We start from the raw sequence: 20173 nt of genomic DNA on the forward strand, positions 1-20173 counted from the left end.
GAGCTCAAGATTTTTAGCAGGAGAGTCTAGCCTCTTGTTTTCAGCCTTTAGAATCCCCAAATCTAGACTGTAAGTCCCCTCAAAGTAGATTTCCTGCCTTGTGGCAACATTTCTTTAAACCTTTGTGCAACAGAAAGGTGATAATTATTAAACCAATCTTTTAAAAATATTTCAAAATCATCTACAAAGGAAAAGCAAGTCAATCTGAAGCATGAGAGGATCTCAATTTGCTGGGGACAGGGAATGGTCCAGAATCTCCAATGGCTCCTGGGGCAAGGTGAAGATAGAACTTCAACTTGAGAATGAACTTAGAATTGTTATTATCCAACATCTAGCATTTATTACATTTTTTATACAGTGTAATAGCATTATTAAGCAGAGTTTTCCCCATCCCTGAAATCGTGGATACCTGACATTAAAAATAATCATGAAATGTTACCCAGTGGAAAATTAAGCTATGCATGAAAGATAATCTTATGCTAAACAGCATTTCTCAGTCATTGGAGAAACATAAATCAAAACCACAATGAGATACCACTTCATAACCACTAGGATGGTCATAATAAAAAAATCAGACAATAACAAGTATTGACAAGGAGGTTGAAAAATTGGGGCCCTCAGACATTGCTGGTGGGAATATAAAATAGTGCAGCCACTGTGAAAAATATTTTGGTGCTTTCTCGGGAAGTTAAATATAGATTTACCATATGAACCAGCAATTCCACTCCTGGGTATATAACTAAAAGAATTGAAAATATTTGTTCACACACACACAAAAACTCATACATGAATATTCAAAACAGAATTATGCATAATAGCCCAAGAGTGGAAACAACCCAAACAGATGAATGAATGATGTATATGATGTATTGACACCATGAAATATATTACTTGGCAAAAAAAAAAAAGAAGAAGAAGAAGCACTAATATATTCTATTACATGGATGAACCTTGAAAATATCACGCTAAGTGAAAGAGCCCAGTCATAAAAAGGCACATTTTATAATTTCATTTATGTGAAATACCCAGAATAAGCCAATTAATTAAGCAGAAAATAGATTAGTGGCTGCTTAGGGCAGGGCACGGGGATGAACTGGGAATGCTACTGACTCCAAATAGACATGGTGTTTGCTTTAGTGGGGGATAGAAACAAATATTCTAAGACTAGATTGTGGTGATGGCTGAACAATCCTGGGAAAATGCAAACAAAACTCAACAATGAATTGTACACTCTGAGGGGTGGACTGGGTGATATGTGATTATACCTCAGCTAAGCTGTTGAAGTATTTTACATAGATTAAGTAAATTAATTCCTCACAGTGTAACTGTGAGGCAGGTTTTAAATTATCATCCTTTTTCTAGATAAGAAACTTCAAGCTCAGAAAGGTCCCACTCTCTAGTCAGATGAATCAGTCCCTCTTGGCAGAGTTGCAGCTGGGGCTCAGTCTCTCCAATTCTAAATTCTGTGGTCTTCTCACCACATCCAGCACTCTACCCTGGTGGTGATCATCTATACAGAAAAGAGGATATGAAGGTGGAGGCTGAGGGCCTCTTCCCTTTTATTTCTGATTCACTTTTCTTTGGTTCTTTGAGCATCTCCATGGACACTTCCATGTGGGAGTGAGCACCTAATATGTATAATTTCTGAAAATGTAAAAATATCATCTTAGGGATCCCTTCCTCCTTCCTTCAATTCCTTAAATGCTGTATAATTCACATGAGTAATTCCATACTGCAAATCAGAGGAGACCATGGAACTCACCTTGTTTCAGTTTCTTCTTATATAACATCCCCTTCACCTCACCACAGGTTACAGGAAGTATTTGAGAGTGAAAATTCACCCTATCGTCTTTGCGTCTTCTTCTTGACCCTGAAAGAGAAGATTTCCTCATTCTGCCTCATTTTACAAATGCACATGCATCTCTGCAACCTTGTGGATTTTGTTCCTATAGAGATATTGAGGTGCTTAGGGGAGTCTACTCCACAAATCTCTAGAGTCAGAGTCTTTCTTCCAAGTGACATTTTTGATACATAACTACAGAATGTCTACCTCTCTCTTACCCTTCAAATCCCACACAAAATGGAATGCTTTTATGGAGAAATCAAGCCTCAATAAAACTTCCTTACTCCCAATCTAGTCAGCCTCGCTGGTTCTTATATGACAATGAAACACACAACAGCTGCCACATTCTGAAGGGAGATCTCCAGCCACACTATTTCACTGCAGTTAGGTAGCCACAGGCAAAGTGAGAGATTGTACTTATGTCTCCCTAATTGAGATCTGACTAACTGAGCAGAGAGAGGGGAATGAATGATGGGGTACCCTCATGGAGATTATGTCTGCCTTCTATTCTTCTCTGCTTTGCTTCATATCCCCCCACCCCACATCAAATTTCTCCATAGCTAAAAGAGGAGCTCAGGGAACTCTAAAATAATCTGCACATTGTATGAGGAGAGGTAGCTGGAGACCTGACTCCACAGAAGTAGGGATGAAAGGTATTTAAATGAACTCAAGGAGGTTGTATAGCTGATGCCACCCTTCCAGCTGAGATTTTAGAGCCATGATGGGAGGAGGGGAGCTCTCCATGGTCCAGTGTTGAACCGGGTAGACCATCAGAACTGTGATGGACTGAGAATGATTGGCTTAATTTGCTCTCTTGCTCTGTGACCAAGTGACAGGCTCAAGCCCACACAATCAAAAGTAGAGAAAGACAAAGACTACTGACAACCACTCTAGGCTACCTGTGGTGTGCAATTTGTGACTCTCTACATAGCAAAAGGACGATTAGCTAAATAATGTAGGTTACATGGCAACAATTTCCAGCTCAAAAGCTATCAGTTCAGGGAAGACAGAATCATTCTAGTGGCCCATAAGGTCTGGTCACCAAGTTACTTGTTTGTGAGATTATCTTGTTTCTCTCCCTGACATATTTTGAAAATGACCTAAATTATACACATCTCTCAACAGTTAGTAAAGCCATAAAGCAATTAGGGAAGTGGGTTTATTACTAAAATCACAGAAAACAGGAAAGCACAGGAAATTAGCTGTTTAGTTATTGAAAATTATTCTCTTTTTCTTCTTTAACCCTTGGCCAGGCTCTTATCCATGGGGTTCTATCACTATGAGTTAAGTAAATAGGAGTAAATAGCCTCTCTTTTTCCCTGAAAAAAAAAAAAAGAAAAAGAAAATCACAATCACAGACATGCAGTTGCATTGCATGTATTAGTGCTTTCTAAGATTTCCATTTTAATATAGCTTCCCCAAAGCCTGTCTCATGGATAAAGAAAAATATATAATCCCTAGTCTTAAGATACCAAGAATTAGATAGATAATCATAGGCTTATCTTATATTTAATTTTTATAGTCCCACAATTAGTCAAAGAAACAAACAAGAGGGCAGCCCGGGTGGCTCAGCGGTTTTGTACCACCTTCAGCCCAGGGTGTGATCCTGGAGACCCGGGATCGAGTCCCATGTCGGGCTTCCTGCACGGAGCCTGCTTCTCCCTCTGCCTGTGTCTCCGCCTCTCTCTCTGTGTCTCTCATGAATAAATAAATAACATATTTTTTAAAACCCCAGCTAATTCATAATACAACACCATCATGTTTTACTTTGAAAATAGAGTGACTAAATAAGACAAGATTTAACTAATTTTTGTGTCCCCAGGTTCTAATACCCACTTAATAACACCGAATCCCCCACTATGAACTCTTATATAGCAGTCAGAATATAATTTAAGGTTATTTTAAAATTTTTTCATGCTTGATATTAATTGCTCTCTAATAGTAATAAGTGTGGCAGAATTTTACATTCTTTCCTATTTTCCCAAAATTTTAGTAAAAGTTTCAATAATTGGGAACAATTCACTAAGTGCCAAGGAAGGTAACCAACTGTCCCAGTGCACCTAGGACTAAGGGGTTTCCCAGGATGCAGGATTTCCAGTGGAAAAACTGGTAATGTCCTGGACAAACCAAAGTGAGCTGGTCACTCTAATTTCAAGGACTCCACACATAAGGCAATGCACCAAGCCACGCATGTGACCACACAAAATATCGGTAGAACAGGTCATGCCAGCTCATCACTTATATCCAGGCAGTAGAAGAATGGCTACATTTCTCTCCAAGGAAGTTAAGCAGTGGTGTCAGACCACACTATGGAGTTATCAAAAGCATCTTATGGAGAAAAGAACTAGCGATGGTATACCCTCCATTCCCAGTGGCATCTCAGAGCTACATCTGTCAAATGAGACACTTCCATATTCTTATCTCTCCTCTCTCATCCATCTTCCCAAATCCTGGAGGGTCCCAAACCAACAGCTCTTAAGTGTAGGTGGAGGCAAGAGAGAATGTGAGAGGAGTCTGACCATGCCACATCCTCACTACGGGTGGTCCACATCAAGATTTTCTCAGGCTGAAGGAAGAAAGGTGCTTTGAAATGGAGAAAATATTGAAGGTTTAACACTAGTCCAGAAAGGACACTCGATTATTGAAGAGAGACTTACACTCTTGTGACAAGAGAACAGGAAAACTATGAGGCAACCCCAAGACAGGAAACTCATCCAGAAGGTAGATTTGAAAGGGCAGTGAAGAAATGAACTTGTTTTCTACTTATAATTTACCAAATCTGGCCATTTTAATAAACCATTGGTGCAAGGTAAAGAAATTTCCACAAAAAGTAGATAAAACTCAGAAAAGGATTTTAAGTTCTGGGCAGATAAAAACTATGATATAAATGCAAACAATTTATAACCCTGGCTCAAAATGGGTTTACTTTTTAGATTTCGCAGCTCTCAAATTGACAGGTAACTTTGGCTGGTAAAAAATTAAGGAAGATCTATGTTCCTCAAAACCTTAGCAAAATTCATATTGACCCACAGGGCCAAGTGGAAGTGGCACAAAGTTTATCTTACTCTTGATCTTGGCAAGTTCTTGCAGACGCATTTTCACCTTTTTCCCCCTGGAGACCAACTGGCCAGCAGTGTTGCTGCTGTCTAGGGATAAGCAAGGGGAGATACCGAGTTGGACAAAATAACAGTTGACATGACAGACCAAAAAGCAAGTGAGTGCCCACCATATTCAATTCTGAACCTCCTTTCTCTATTCACTCGGACAAGAAAGCACATTAATGGCAAGGGATCTCAAGCAGGTGTCCAGAGCATGCTCCACTTTTAGGAGGGAAGACTTTTAAATTACATATAAGATTTCATTGTACTTTGGAAAGAAGTGGTTTAGAATTTATCTATGTACACAGACACCTAAATGAAAATAATATCATGATTAAATCCAAAAATTTGGTATTTTGAAAATAAATATTCTTAAAATAGATGCTACCACTTTTTTCTTTCCAAGCAAAATTGTACACAATTGTACCCAACAGGGTAGCCATGTAAATTGACAAGAACATAAGATATATAGGTTGGTGAAAATTAATCATTTTAATTGGACTCTAAAACCTCATTATATGGATCTGTTGCAAAATTGATAATCATGTGGAAAATGAGGTCTAGCTTTCATTGTCTAGAAGGAATGAACTCTTTAAACCACTCCTGAAATAAACATGGTTTCAAGGGTCCGACTAGAAGTAATACGTGTATGTACTACTGGAAATTTAGAAAATAAAAATTATATGAAACAGCAATATTCTAGAGAGAGCTATCATTGTTCAAAAATATTCCCATAGGCTTTTGTCTCTGTATATTTTACTATTCAAATAATACCTTTTCATTGCAAAATCTGAACGTGTTTAATATTTTTCAGTGTACACACATACACTTAAAAAACACAAATAAAAATATAAATATCACCTACATTCCAATGACCTATATGTTTATTGATGAATATCTATTGATTTTTCCATTTACCTGTGTCTTTCTCTATAAGTATGTACAGATAAGAATTTATAGATACCTAAAAACACATTTGTACAAATATGTTTTTGGTTATTTGCCATGTGCATACATGCATAAGTCCCTGCACATGCAATCTGCTTTTTGCATTTGGCTTTCTTTGGAACATCTTACCCAATTAATACACATTTCTTGACCCAGCAGAGAAGCCACATATTGAGGACAGCAGTGTCTCCCCAAATCATTTAGCTCTGGGTCATTCTGTGTTGAGAACTAAGCCATTTTGGGAAGCCACCACGTTTTCAGGGCTCTTTGTTACAGCATCTTAGCTTATGTCCTTGTGGAACAGCCACTAGGAAACGGTCAGAGCCCTTGGGAGCCCTCAGGCCTGCAGGGGGACAGTAAGCAGGGCCTTACACTCAAGCGCTTACCTTTTTGATGTAACTTTCTCTGATATTTCCTTTTAATTCTTGTCCAGGCATGGCCTTTCTTTCTTCCTTCAAGCAAAAGAAAATAAAGTTAATTATTCAGAGCTATAAATATAATTTTTAAAGCCATATATGCTAGTTTTCAAATACTTTCTTAGACCAGGACAGGACAAAATTCTTTACCAGTGCAGCAGTGTGACACTGATTGCAGAGTTATGCTTTACTCCACACAGACCTGGGAGATTACAGAAGATGACTTTCCTTTGAAAAGTAAAAAACAGGGGTGCCTGGGTGGCTCGGTCGGTTAGGTGTCTGCTTTGGGCTCAGGTTGTTCATGGGATCGAAGCCTACGTCAGGTTCCATGCTCATCAGGGAATCTGCTTCTTTCTCTGCCCCTCTCTCTGCTTGTGCTCTCTCTCTCTCACTCACTTGCTCTCTCTCAAATAAATTAATTAATAAAATATTTTTTAAAAATAAAAAACAAAACAAAACATGACACACATACACAAAAATAAATTCCTGCTGGTGCCTTAGCCTGAATGATAATTGTTGTGGGTATATGTCAACACATTTCCTCTTCAGGTGTCTTCCAGTTCAAATATGCCATGAGGAGACACACTCCTCAGAGCTGGATAGTGTCATGGATAATATGCCATGCTGGAGGTTGGGAGGCCCTCTCAGCTTTGATGCGGAGACTTAAAACAATCTCTGTACTTGCACTTGTGTCACAAATCCTCCCACTTCTGTGCCATCTAGTGCCTGGAGTTCCTGGAGGGCTTAAAGGAACCACAGCAGGTTATGTGTTCTACTTTGCTTTCTTGTGAATGATATGAACATATAAGAGTGTGAGAAGACCATTGGCACTGGGTTAAGTAAAGATCGTATCTTGTCACTGTTGTGAAATAAAAATAGCCAGCTACTAGATTTTTACTGCTAAGAGTGAAGACCATGGAGGGAGGCCTTACAACTCCCACTTGGATCCCCATTCCACTCGGAGGTGGGTCAACTCAGACTCCAGGACTTACAAGGCAGGAAGGGCCTACAAATAATAAGCCTTGTTCATCCAACGGAAATGGTATGTTCAAGAATTCTGGGATTTGGGCAGCCCGTGTGGCTCAATGGTTTAGCGTTGCCTTCAGCCCAGGACCTGATCCTGGAGACCTGGGATCGAGTTCCACATCAGGCTCCCTGCATGGAGCTTGCTTGCTTCTCCCTCTGCCTGTGTCTCTTCCTCTTTCTCTCTCTCTCTCTCTCTGTCTCATGAATAAATAAATAAAATCTTAAAAAAAAAAAAAGAATTCTGGAATTTGCCCCATTGTCCCCTCGGCTTTCCATGACCCTTCCCAGCCCTATGTATGGGCTATGGCTGTGTGCCAGGCTTGTGACTCCTCCCAAAATGGACTTGTTTGTCTCTCAGTGGGGAGACACAAGGGGCTTTGTCCATGACTGCTCCCAGGACACTGATCAGGCCTTGAGCCCCTCTGAGAGCTATGAGTGGTGCCTCAACCATCCACACTTCAGCTTATAAACCAGCTGACTCTGGCTACATCACTGTGGCCCTAGAAACTCAGGAGCATGGTTGAACCATTAGTAATCTGACAATGGTGTGCCTTTTATCAAAAAAAGCTACTTCCTTTTTAATATTTTAATTATTTGTTTATAAGAATCACAGAGAGAAGCAGAGACATAAGCAGGTTTCCTGCGAGGGGCCTGATGCAGGACTCAATCTCAGGATCCTGGGATCATGACCTGAGCCAAAGGCAGACATTCAACCACTGAGCCACCTAAGTGTCCCCCCAAAAAGCTACTTCGCATGCATTGATTGACTCTATATCCCTCATCTTTTCCTGTCTACGCACCTTTGGAAGGCTCTTTGGTCACTGAAGGCAGCTGTCCCCAGAAAGGGGTCAGCTCCTTTCTGCATCATTATCAAGATAAAAGTGGTGGGGGATTCATGGTATTAGACAGACCAGTTCTAAAAATTCAGCATTCTGTTTTCCCTGTTCTTAGAGATGATGCCTCGTTCTTTCCCCTACTAGCCTGGAGGGCCTTCAGAGAGCTTACAGGAATCAGATTTTATTCTGATTACATTTTATGAAGATGCCTTTGCACCACTTGTATCTGACCCTTTGGATAAAGGGAATAGGAGATAATTTGGAAAGGAGATGAAGTTATAGCCACCAGAATGGTATACACAGATTTTGTGGCAGTAAAGGAAAAGCAAAAATCTAGACATCTGAGGAGGAAACCCCATAAAGCCTAGCACGTATGGGGTGAAGGGGAAGCATTAATGATATCTGCCTTGCAGAACTGCCTCGAATTCCACTTCCAGAGAAAAACCACCCCAGTCCATATGTCCTACCACAGAGATGACAATGATGATGTCTGCCATTCTGGATCAGACATGAGAAAACAGGATGGGCCCCAGCATCTGCATATCCCATGCAAGATTCCTCCGGACATCATTCTCATGCCCACTCTCAGTCTTTTGGAGAGGGGTAAAGGCAGATACCATTTGGTTGGTGTTATGGAGAAAGAGGACAGATTGGGATGGACTGTCCTCCGGAAGTGCCTCCTCAACTGAACCCCACCCCCAAATCAAGGACTAAATGTAACGAATGAAACTGGGAGCTCTAACTTTATACTCAACCAGGGGCCCAAGTTGGAGGCACTGTCCATCTTCCCCTTGTTGATGTATGTTCCATTAGGGGACCTCGGCAACTGTAAAAGCTTCCCTTTCAGGGCCACCATGTATGCCCTTGGAATTGCACTTCTTGTGTGAAAGCCAGGCATTCACTTGCCTCCTAATGCAAACATGGTAAATGGTAAATTATAGGTTACGGTAGTCACTAGAGACTTGCATCATTTATGCTTTATGAAATGAATTAAATACTGCAAGAAACAAATTGAATGGATTTGGTCCTAGCCCACACTGGTCAAATCAATCAAAATGGTTGATGGAGTGGTATCTTCATGGGGAAAATTGCCAAAATCTGCTGTGTGAGGTGAATTTGTTGTGAGGCAATTTTCCTTAGCATTTCCACATGCCTCAAACTATCTTCCCAAGGATGTTTGAATAACAAACAGCCTTGGAAGCCAGAGATAATGTAACCCTCTAGGTCAGAGAGCGGATTTGTTTACTGACCTGTATAAAATAGAAAACGTCTCCCTCCTCTGCTTAAGTTCCAGCTAATAAGATAATGTCTCCCTCAGGGGTAAGGTTTGAGCAGGTTTGCTAACAGCTCCCTTCTACCACCAAGGTTTCTGAAGTGTGGTATTCCTCAGCTTGAGCACAGCCTGTGTGTGCCACCTCACCCCCGACCATGGGGGGTGAGGTGGCATGGGTTTGCAGGGAAAAGAACTGATGCACCTACCCCATATCCCAGACATTTCATTCCTAGGTATTTACGTAAGGGATCTGAAGGCGTGAGGCCGGGACACTCAGGTGGCTCAGTGGTTGAGTGTCTGCCTTTGGCTCAGGGCATGATCTTGGGTCCAGGGATCGAGTCCCACATCAGACTCCCCATGAGGAGCTTGCTTCTCCCTCTGTCTATGTCTTTGCCCCACACTGTGTGTCTCTCACGAATAAATAAATAAAATCTAAAAAAAAAAAAAAAAAACGAAGGCCACAGAAGGACTTCTACTAGAATGTTCACTGCAGCTTATCCACATTAGCAAAAAAATAGGAAACACTTGCGATGTGTGCCAATAGGAGAATATATATATGCAAACCTTGGTATATTCATATAATGTGTGATACTTTGCAATAAAAAGGAACAAAATGCTGATATATATTTAACAATGTGGATAAACCTGAAAAATGTTATGCTGAGTAAAAGAAACCTTACACCAAATGAGAACATGCTCCAAAACCTCACTTATTTAAAGTTTTAAAACAAGCCAAATTAACTTGCCAAGAAAACGTATGAAAAGTGGTTCCCTCTCATGAGTGAGGGATAAGGATATACCAAAGGTCATAAAGGCTCTTTGCAGGGGGATCGTCATGTTCTGTATCTTGGTAAGGATTTGGATTAACCAGGGGGGATGCATTTATCAGAACTCATCAGATGATACACTTAGTATTTGTGCATTTCACTATAAAGGTTATCTCAAAAGAAAAAGGCTGAAAACAAATAATGAATCTAATTAATGATATGTTGGTTGAAGTATTGGAGGGAAGTGTACTGATGTCTGCAACCTTGAGATGTTTCAAACTTGAAAGTGGGTTAGTGGAGTGTATGAACAAACACATGGATAGATGGTTGGGAACCATCTATAAATGAAGTAAGAACAGTATAATGCTAATTTTGAATCTATGTGAAGGTATATTGGTGTTTACATAAAATTCTCCCATGTTTTCTGTACCTGATTTTCTATGATTCGATCCTGGTGAAAAGAGCTTTGGAAAGAAAGGAAAGATTATTTGCCAAGAAATGACACAATAAAAGAAGAATTTTCACCCACCATGACATAATAATTTGAGAAGGCACTGCAGTAATCGTGTTACTGTACTGAGGAGAAATAAGTACCAGAATTTTTAATCTTGCTAAAAAAATTCTATCAAGGGATCCCTGGGTGGCGCAGCGGTTTGGCGCCTGCCTTTGGCCCAGGGCGCGATCCTGGAGACCCGGGATCGAATCCCACATCAGGCTCCCGGTGCATGGAGCCTGCTTCTCCCTCTGCCTGTGTCTCTGCCTCTCTTTTTCTCTCTGTATGACTATCATAAAAAAAAAAAATTAAAAAAAATTCTATCAAGGTAAATTTGCAAATATAACACTGGGAGAGTCTGCCAGTTAGAGACCACTCACTAGGAGAACCAAAAGAATTAAATCAGCTAAACAAAAGTGAAGCCAAAAAGAAGAAGAACTAGGAGGAGGGGGCTTTGGGGAAGGAGGAGAAGGAGGAGGAGGAAGAAAGCTCTTTCTCATCTTGCAAGATGGCAGGTGACAAATCTGAGATGGCAGAAACGAAGAAGAAACCTGAAGCCAAGAAGGCTGATGCTGGTGGCAAGGTTAAAAAGGGGAGCTTCAAGGCTGAAACACCAGAAGGGAAGCCCCACTGTAGCCAAAACCCCATCCTCATCAGAGGAAATGACAGATATTCCTGATGGGCTATGTATTCCAGAAAGGCATGTACAAGAGGAGGTATTCAGCAACTAAATCCAGGGTTGAAGTGAAAGAGAAGGTTCTTGATACTGCCACAAAACCAGAATGATAGTACCCCAGTGGTTAAATTTCACAAAATGCCTAGGTATTACCCTACCAAAGATGTGCCTTGAAAGCTGTTGAGCAACAGCAGAAAACCTTTCAGTCAGCATGTGAGAAAACTGCAAGCCAGCATCACTCCTGGGACCATTTTGATCATTCTCTCGGAGCACCACAGAGGCAAGGGGGTGGTTTTCCTGAAGGAAATGGGCAGTGGCTTGTTACTTGTGACTAGACCTCTGACCCATAATCAAGCTTTTCTGCGTTGAACATACCAGAAATTTGTCATTGCCACCTCCACTAAAATTGATATCAGCAGTGTGAAAATCCCAAAACATGTCAGTGAAGCTTACTTCAAAAAGAAGCTGTGTAAACCCAGACACCAGGAAGGTGAGATCTTTGACACAGAGAAGGAGAAATATGAGATTAGAGAGTAGCACGATGTTGATCAGAAAACTGTAGACTCACAAATTCTGGGAAAAATCAAAACTGTTCCTCAGCTTCAGGGCTACCCCCACTCTGGGTTTTCTCTCACAGATGGAGTTTATTCTCATAAATTAGTGTTACCAGATTTCTTACAAAGAACCTAATTAAATGATTGATCCACAAAAAAAGAAAAGAAAGAAGAGTGAGCACATAAAATAATAACACATTTTTAAAAAGATTTTATTTATTTATTTGACAGAGAGACAGAGAGTGAGAGAGCACAAATGGGGGGAATGGCAGAGGGAGAGGGAGCAGCAGGCTCCACGTTGAGCAGGGAGCCAGTTGGGGGGCTCAAACCCAGGACCCTGTGATCATGACCTGAGCCCAAAGCACACACTTAACTGACTGAGCCACTCAGGTGTCCCAAAAGATATTTTTAATTTAAGTAAACATCAACTGCAAAAATGGTAATAGTTTCAACATTCATGATGAGAGAATATTAAAAATAAAATGTTACATAACAGTAGTTATGTGATGATGGAATGCCAAATATGTATTGAATCCACATGCTCAGACCCTCGACATCATTTGCAATTGAGTCATGGTTAAAAGATGACTGAAATTTCATCTCAAATTTCCAAAACAGCAGAGGAAATGGGGAAGAATACAGGATTCAATCTCAATTCTTCAGAAAGCAGAAAGTGAGCATAAAAACACAGAAAAAGAATGATAAACAATAATATAGAAGATATAAATCCACATATATCAGGAATCCACAATAAATGCAAATAAACTAAACTATTAAAAGATTAGGATTTTCAGAGAAGATTATAAAAAACTAAGTGTTGTTATAAGACATAAAATACAGCTGTACAAGAAAAGGTTTTAATAAAAAAGGAATAATAAACATTAAGAAAAAAACATTAAAAGTTCAAGTAACGGGTTGCCCAGATGGCTCAGCGGTTTAGTATCTGCCTTTGGCCTGGGGTGTGATCCTGGAGTCCCAGGATCAAGTTCCACATCAGGATCCCTGCATGGAGCCTGCTTCTCCCTCTGCCTACGTCTCTGCCTCTCTCTCTCTGTGTCTCTCATGAATAAATAAATAAAATCTTAAAAAAATAAATATAAGTTCAAGTAACAATATTAGCTTCCCAAGAAAGAGATTTTAAGGTAAAAAGTATTATTAAGGATAAGAATAACAGTGTATGATTTAAAAAATCCACTAAGTCATAAGAATCATGAATAGCTTCAAAGTGTTTGAAGTAAAACAACAGAATAAGGAAGAATTGGCAAATACACAATCACATGGGAGAACTGAACACATCTTTATGCAATACCAATACAGCCTACTTTAGAAGATTTAGACAACAAAGTTGTACTTGATAAAGAAGATGTGTATGGAGAGAAGCTAGATACCAATGTACACTATTTTAAAGTGGAATAGAACATTTACAAATATTGGGGCACCTGGGTGGCTCAGTGGTTGAGCGTCTCCCTTTGGCTGAGGTCATGATTCCAGGGTCTGGGGTTTGAGTCCCACATCAGGGTCCCTGCAAGGAGCCTGCTTCTCCCTCTGCCTATGTCTCTACCTCACTCTCTGTGTCTTTCATGAATAAATAAATAAAATCTTTTTTTAAAAATTTTTAAAAAAAGAACATTTACAAATACCCAACATTAGGGTACAAAGGAACTTTCAACAAATTTTGAAGAACTAATGAGGTCCATTGTTCAGATTGTGTTCCAGATATGCATATTTCATTTCTATTTAACTCAGAGAATACCTATATTATTAGAAGTGTCAATGTGTCTATAGAAAGTACCCTAGTTTATAACTTCTCTTACAAGTTTTCATGGCCAAGTTTTAAGATCTAATCAATAAGATAAGAGCAGAATATTGTGGGAGGAGGGGAATTCTAAGAAACCTTCTCATGAAAGAGATAGGCCTTTAGGGGAAGACGTTTTTTTTGCTCTTCACCTTTTTCCCTCTGTTGGCCTAACACATAGACACATGGCTGAGGCTCCATAGGCACTTTGGACAATGACTTGATCTTGAGAGTGGCTGAACTGAAAGATAGAAGAAGCTTCAAAGTGAAGAGCCTCAAGCAGCCAAAAACAAATTTGAAAAAGAAAAACAAAATGGGAAGTCTTATACTACCAGATTTCAGCTCTATTATAAAGCTACAGTAGTCAAAATGGTGTAGTATTGGCATGTAGTTAGACATATAGGTAAGTAGAAAAGAAAGTCCAGAATACACCCAAACACATAGGGCAACTGACTTAAAAAAAAGATGTTGAGGTAATTAACACAATAATTCAATACACAAATGGTCTAGGACATCTAGATATCTGAAAGTGAAAGAAAGAGAAAGAAAGAGAGAGAGAGAGAGAAAGAGAAAGAAAGAAAACAAGAGAGAGAAAGAGAGAATGAAAGAATCAATCCTTACCTCACACCGTATGCAAAAATTAACTTAAACTGGATCATGGATCTAAATGTAAGAGTTAAAACCATAAAAGTTCTTGAAGACAATATAGTATCTTAAGCAAAGATTTCTTAAATAGAACTGAAAAGTCATAGATTATAAAAAATACTGTGAGACTTCAAAATACATTTTGCTCTTTGACACTGCTAAGCAAATGAACAAAGGAGTTACACACTGTATGGTATATAATCAGCAAAGGACTTGTATCCAGAATATATTAATAACTTTACAACTAAAAAATAGACAACCCAATTAAACATGGGTAAAAGATTTGAATAGACACTTAACCAAATAAGATCTACGGGTGGCAAATAAATACATAAAAAGATGCTCAGCACCATTACTCATTAAGAAAATGCAAATTAAAACTACGAATTACCATTATGCACCTATGAGGATGGCTAAAATCAAGATTACCAATACCGAGTGTTGGTGAATATGTGAAGTAATGAGAATTTTCATAAATCGCTGGTGGGAGTATAAAAGCGTACAACAGAAAAGATACTTTGGCAGATCCTTAAAATGTCAAATGTACTTATGTTCATATGGCCCAGTAGTATCACTCCTAGGTATATACCTAAGAAAAATTAAATCATCTATCCACCCAAAGATTTGTATGCATATGTTCCTAAAAGCTTTATTTGTAATAGTCAAAACCTAGAAACAATTCAACATCTATCAACAGGCAAGTAGATAAACAATCTATGGAATATCCATATAATGGAATACTTCTTGGTGGTAAATATGGAGTGAGACACATACCAGCATGGATGTGTCTCAGAAGCTTTATGATAAATGAAAGGGCTACAGGAAAAATAAGAAGGAAAAATAAATACTGTATGAATTCATTTACACAAAATTCCAGAGAGGATACAACTATAGTGATAAAAACAGATCAGCAGTTTTCAAGAGCCAGAGGATGGGAAAAGAAAACATGTCCACTGGATGATGGAAATGTTAAATGTGATGATCGTGGTGATCATGACAGATCACATTTGTTAAAACTCATCCAGTCATCCCTTAATAGTGACAACTGCTATTGCCTAGAATTATATCTCAATAAAGCTGAGAAGAAAAGTAAAAATGTGCAAGATCGACAGAAAGAAAACTAAAACGTTGAAAAACATAAAAGTTGATCTGAATAAATGTGTGGCTCATTCTCCTTCAATTCTATACAAATCAATCAGCAAGTTCAATAGATTTTCAGAGTCTCAATAGAATTGGGGAGGTATTGGGGGGAAATCTTGACTGCTTCTAAAACTCATCCACAATGAGTGAGCCAGGATTATTGAACTTTTGAAATCTCTTTCTTTTCTGAGGCTCCTTCCTGTAATTTTTACTTTTTTCCTTGCAAAAGAAAATATAATGAGTACAAATAGCAAAATATACTTGAGAGCTTTGTATTAAACCAATTTGCTACTGCATTAGAAATAAACAGACCCAAGTGTTACAGAGTAGAATACAGGCACAGATCCACGAATACAGGGAAAGGCACATAAAAAGGGCATTTCAAATCATGAAGAAAGGAACATTGGGGTTATTTCTTGAAATTCCTGTCTCACATCATACACAAAAAAGGTGAATTATAGATTGACTTAAACACTAAAAAGTATTAAGTACTTCAAATATTCTGGAAGCAAATAAAATATTTTTAATATTTTGAGGTGGGAAATACCCTTGTAAATTTTTAATATAACCTAGAAACCATAAAGGAAAAGCCTGATGGATTTTACTACTTAAAATTTCCCAACTTCCTTGGGACAAAAGATACTACAAACCAAAAAGAATAGCATCAAATGAAACAAAATAATAACATAGATTGGCAAAATTTAATATTTATATTAATAGTCCTATGCTTGTTAAGCAGGGTTTAAAAAAAAAAAGGATGGCAAGACTGTATCACTGGCAAGGCACATGTACCAGGCATTTTTAGGAGAAAAAACAAACAACCAATAACTTAGAAATTCTCAACCACAACAAAAATGCAAGCAATGCAAATTAAAACAGGAATGAAATAAAAATTTTTACGGGCTAAATGTTGAATGTTTGTAATGTCTTGTGCATGATATATTGATTTAAAGAAAATGTAATAATATGAATAGATTTGTTTAGATTTATGATAAAATTCTAAGTGTGTTAATTCATGCATAGAAAAAATTTGGGAGGATATATATGAAAGCTTACAAAGATCATATATTTTCTTTTTTTTAAGATTAATTAATTTACTATTAGAAAGAGAGAGAGCACACATGAGCACACGTGCACATGTGCATGGAGGGAGGGGCAGAGGGAGAGAGAGGGAGAAACCCAAGCAGACTTCAAGCTAAGTGAGGAGCCCAACCCGAGGCTTAGTCCCACAACCCTGAGATCACTGCCCAAGTTGAAACCAAGAGTCACACACTCAAGAACTACACCACCCAGGCCCCTCAACAAATACCATATATTTAAAAAAAAACATAAAGATAAGAGCATTTTGAAAAAAATATAAATTACTATTTTAAAGGATGTAATCTAACCATATAAAGGTGAAATATTCCTTTTTTAATTTTTTGGTCTTATGAAAAGTATTAGTTCTCTATTGCTGCTGTAATAAATTGCCCTAAACTTCATGGCTTAAAACAACACAAAGTTATTATCTTACAGTTTGAAGGTCTGAAATCTGACACAAGTCTCATGGGGCTAAAATCAAGGTGTCTACAGGGCTTTGTTCCTTACTGGAGGCGACAGGGGATAACCCATTTCTTTACGTTTTCCAACCTCTGAAGCCTGCCCCATTTCTTGGATCATGGCCCTCTGCCTTCATCTTCAAACCAGTCACACTGCACTGCTCTGATCATTAACCATCCCATATCCCTTTCTCCACAGGAGGAGAGGGTTTCTGATTTTAAAGACCCATATGACTTCATTGGGGCCATCCACAAAATCCAGGACAATCCCCCCATTTCAAGACCCTTAGCTTAATTACACTTCAAAGTCTCTTGCCATGTGAAGTAAATTGGTTACAGGTTCCAGAGATTGGGACATGGATGTCCTTGTTTCTGTTGATAGAAGATTCTTAGGGATCATAGCACTCTTGTGTATGTCATGAGGATCTCCTCCGTTAGATAGACTCTTCCATGGATCTTTCCTATACAATCATGGATGTTCTTGTTTTTTGTTTGTTTTTGTTTTGTTTTGTTTTGTTTTGTTTTGTTTTTTACTTCTGTTGACATGGCCAAGCTAATCTGTGTGTCACAAACGTAATCCCTTCAAAGAACCTTTTCCTTATGACTAAATACTCTGAGCGTTCACTACTTCTGGTGCATTAGCAGAAAGTTGTACGGCCATACTCTTGGTTGTCACTACAGACCACACTTTCCCGGCAGTGAAGCTTCTAATTTTAGCATCTTTTACAGCTTGGAAAGGCTGAGAATTTCTCACATCATCAAGTCCTGATTCCTTTTGCAAAGCAGTTCTTCCTTTGATTTACCTCTTTCCCCTTACATTTTACTATGAGCAACAAAATGAAACCAGCTGCACCTTTATCACTTTGCTTAGAAACCTCCTTAGCTATATATCCAGAAAGTTCAGCTTTCCGCATTATTGGCAGGACAGAATTTTGCTAAGCTTTCTGCCACTATATACTAAGGATTCCCTTTTCTCTAGTTTTCAAAAACATGTTTCTTATTTCCTTCAGAGCCCTTACCAGTGACACCTTGAACTTCCATATTTCTACTAAGTCTTCATCATGATTTGCATATGCTCTAAGACAAAATAGGTTTTCTCTACCATGTTCTGCACTTCCAAGCCTTCTCTATCAGAGTCTTCAGCCCCATATTTCTAACAAATTGCTCAAGTCAATCTAGACATTTTCTATTATTCCACTTAAAATTCTTCCCTCTGCTCATTACCCAATTCCAAAACTATTTCCACATTTTAGGAATGCATTACAGCTGCACTCCTTCAAAGTCTGCATTCCTCTTCTATTGTTTCCATAACAAATGACTAGAAATTTCGTGGCTTAAAACAACATAAATTAACTATCTCACAGTTATGTTGGGTAGAAGTCTGACAAGGGTCTCTCTGAGCTAGAATCAAGGTTCTAGTAGGCCTTCATCCTTTTCTGGAGGCTGTGGAGTAGAATACAGTTCCCTGACTTTCCCAGCTCCCAGAGGTCATCATATTCCTGGTTCCTTTTCTCCATGTTCCTCCTCCTCCAGCCAATAATATGGCATCTCTCTGTGACTACCTTCCACAGCCACTCCCACTCTTCCCACAGCCGGGAGTAGCTCTCCACATTTCCAAGCCTGCTCCATTATATTGGGTGTGCCCAGCTAATCCAGAACAATCTTCCCTTCCAACATCCCTACTTAATTGTTTCTGTAAAATCTCTTTTGCCATGTTAAGATAATAGATAATACAAATTCCAGAGATTAAGATATGGACATCTTTGGGCAGACATCATATTATTATCACTTATTATTGTAAATAGTAACAATATAATGCTAGCATTAAAAATTCCTATTTAGTATCAAAAGCAAGTAAAATCTTATGCACTCTTACTTCTCTTCCTCTTGAGTTTTCCCGAAGAAGAGTTGTTTCCAAGATCTGCAGTATCTGGAGAATAACAGGTGAGGGTGAGGAAATCAATAAATAAAAGTTAAGACATTTTAGGATTATTCATACTGCAGAAGACTTGGATTTATAAAGACGTTTGGGTCATTGTCTTTCTTCTCTTCTTTCTGAAAGGACTAAAAACGTACTGAATTGAAAAGTAGGAGTCCAGAAAGGGCCCTGGGTCTTCCTTTGTTTCTCAATGGTGCTTGGAAAAACACTTTGAAATACCCATGTACTCAGTTTACTCAGGGATATTTGTTTAGGTCTTAAGATTTTTGTGAGGATTAAATAAAATCTTACATGCAAACATTTACAGGAAATCACTAGATAAACCAGTGACATGCTAGAGGGCATCCATCAAAAACATGTGCTTTCTTCCTGACAAGCAAGTGGCATGACTAGCTGTCTTTTGAGATTTTTCACAGGTTGTGACAAAATGACACTGTTATCTAGCAGAAGTAAGCTTGGCTTTCTTGGGCTCCACAGAAGATTGGGTGTGAGAGGGATAGAAATCACTGGGTAAATACAAGTCTTTATTATTAGTAGACTAATGTAGTAAACAAGATACTGCCATCTTTAAAAGCATGTTTCTACTACATCACTCATGTGTAATCAGCAGGGCCCATCCTGTTAAACATGACTTTAAGATGGTCTCTTGGCTCTCTACTTTTCCCAAATGGGTCAGGTCAAGCAAAGTAGGGAACAGGATACTGGAATGGACCAGACCACCTGCCATCACCCTGCTCATAGAGTCACCCTCATCCCATTTCCCTCCGGTGGCCTCACCCATCGTGTCACATGCTTGGCTACTTGCAGTACTTGCTTCTGGACCTTCTGGTACATACTTTGGGGAGCACATAACACAGGAACACTTCTCATTTCCATATGCTGGTAGCTCAGCTTCTGGGCCAAAAATGTAAAGTATGAAGACTTTCATTTAGCTAGGGATCCCCTTTTCTGTGCCTTTCTTGATCTCCTTTTCTCTGCTTCCTCCTCTGAAATCTTCCATTGACCCTCCTTATCTCTGGCCCTTCCTTTAAGTCTTTTTCTCTTTATCAGCCTTTCTTTCTTTCTTTCTTTCTTTCTTTCTTTCTTTCTTTCTTTCTTTTTTTCTTTCGTTTTTATTTGAGAGAGAGATAGAATGCGAGAGAGCACAGGCAGTGGGAAAAGTAGACTCCCTGCTGAGCAGCGAGCC

The 20173-nt window shown here is 38.9% G+C and overlaps 1 protein-coding gene and 1 pseudogene across 12 annotated transcripts in view; one reads left to right on the forward strand and one right to left on the reverse strand.

Moving 5' to 3' along the window:
- LOC121497956 (nuclear body protein SP140-like protein) overlaps positions 1-20173 on the reverse strand; it is a 66789-nt gene that overhangs the window by 9741 nt on the left and 36875 nt on the right. For 7 of the 12 annotated variants that reach the window (XM_041767823.1, XM_041767825.1, XM_041767820.1 and 4 more), the window contains 5 exons: positions 19765-19881; positions 18925-18978; positions 6276-6341; positions 4909-4989; positions 1763-1870 (listed from right to left, as the gene is read on the reverse strand). In XM_041767823.1, the coding sequence (XP_041623757.1) occupies positions 1763-1870; positions 4909-4989; positions 6276-6341; positions 18925-18978; positions 19765-19881 (426 nt within the window). The remainder of the gene's footprint in view (positions 1-1762; positions 1871-4908; positions 4990-6275; positions 6342-18924; positions 18979-19764; positions 19882-20173) is intronic. The other 5 variants (XM_041767822.1, XM_041767821.1, XM_041767827.1 and 2 more) reach the window with 3 other exon arrangements.
- LOC121498216 lies at positions 11020-12066 on the forward strand (annotated as a pseudogene).

Source organism: Vulpes lagopus, chromosome 8 (assembly GCF_018345385.1).
Source record: "Vulpes lagopus strain Blue_001 chromosome 8, ASM1834538v1, whole genome shotgun sequence".
Lineage (NCBI taxonomy): Eukaryota > Metazoa > Chordata > Mammalia > Carnivora > Canidae > Vulpes > Vulpes lagopus.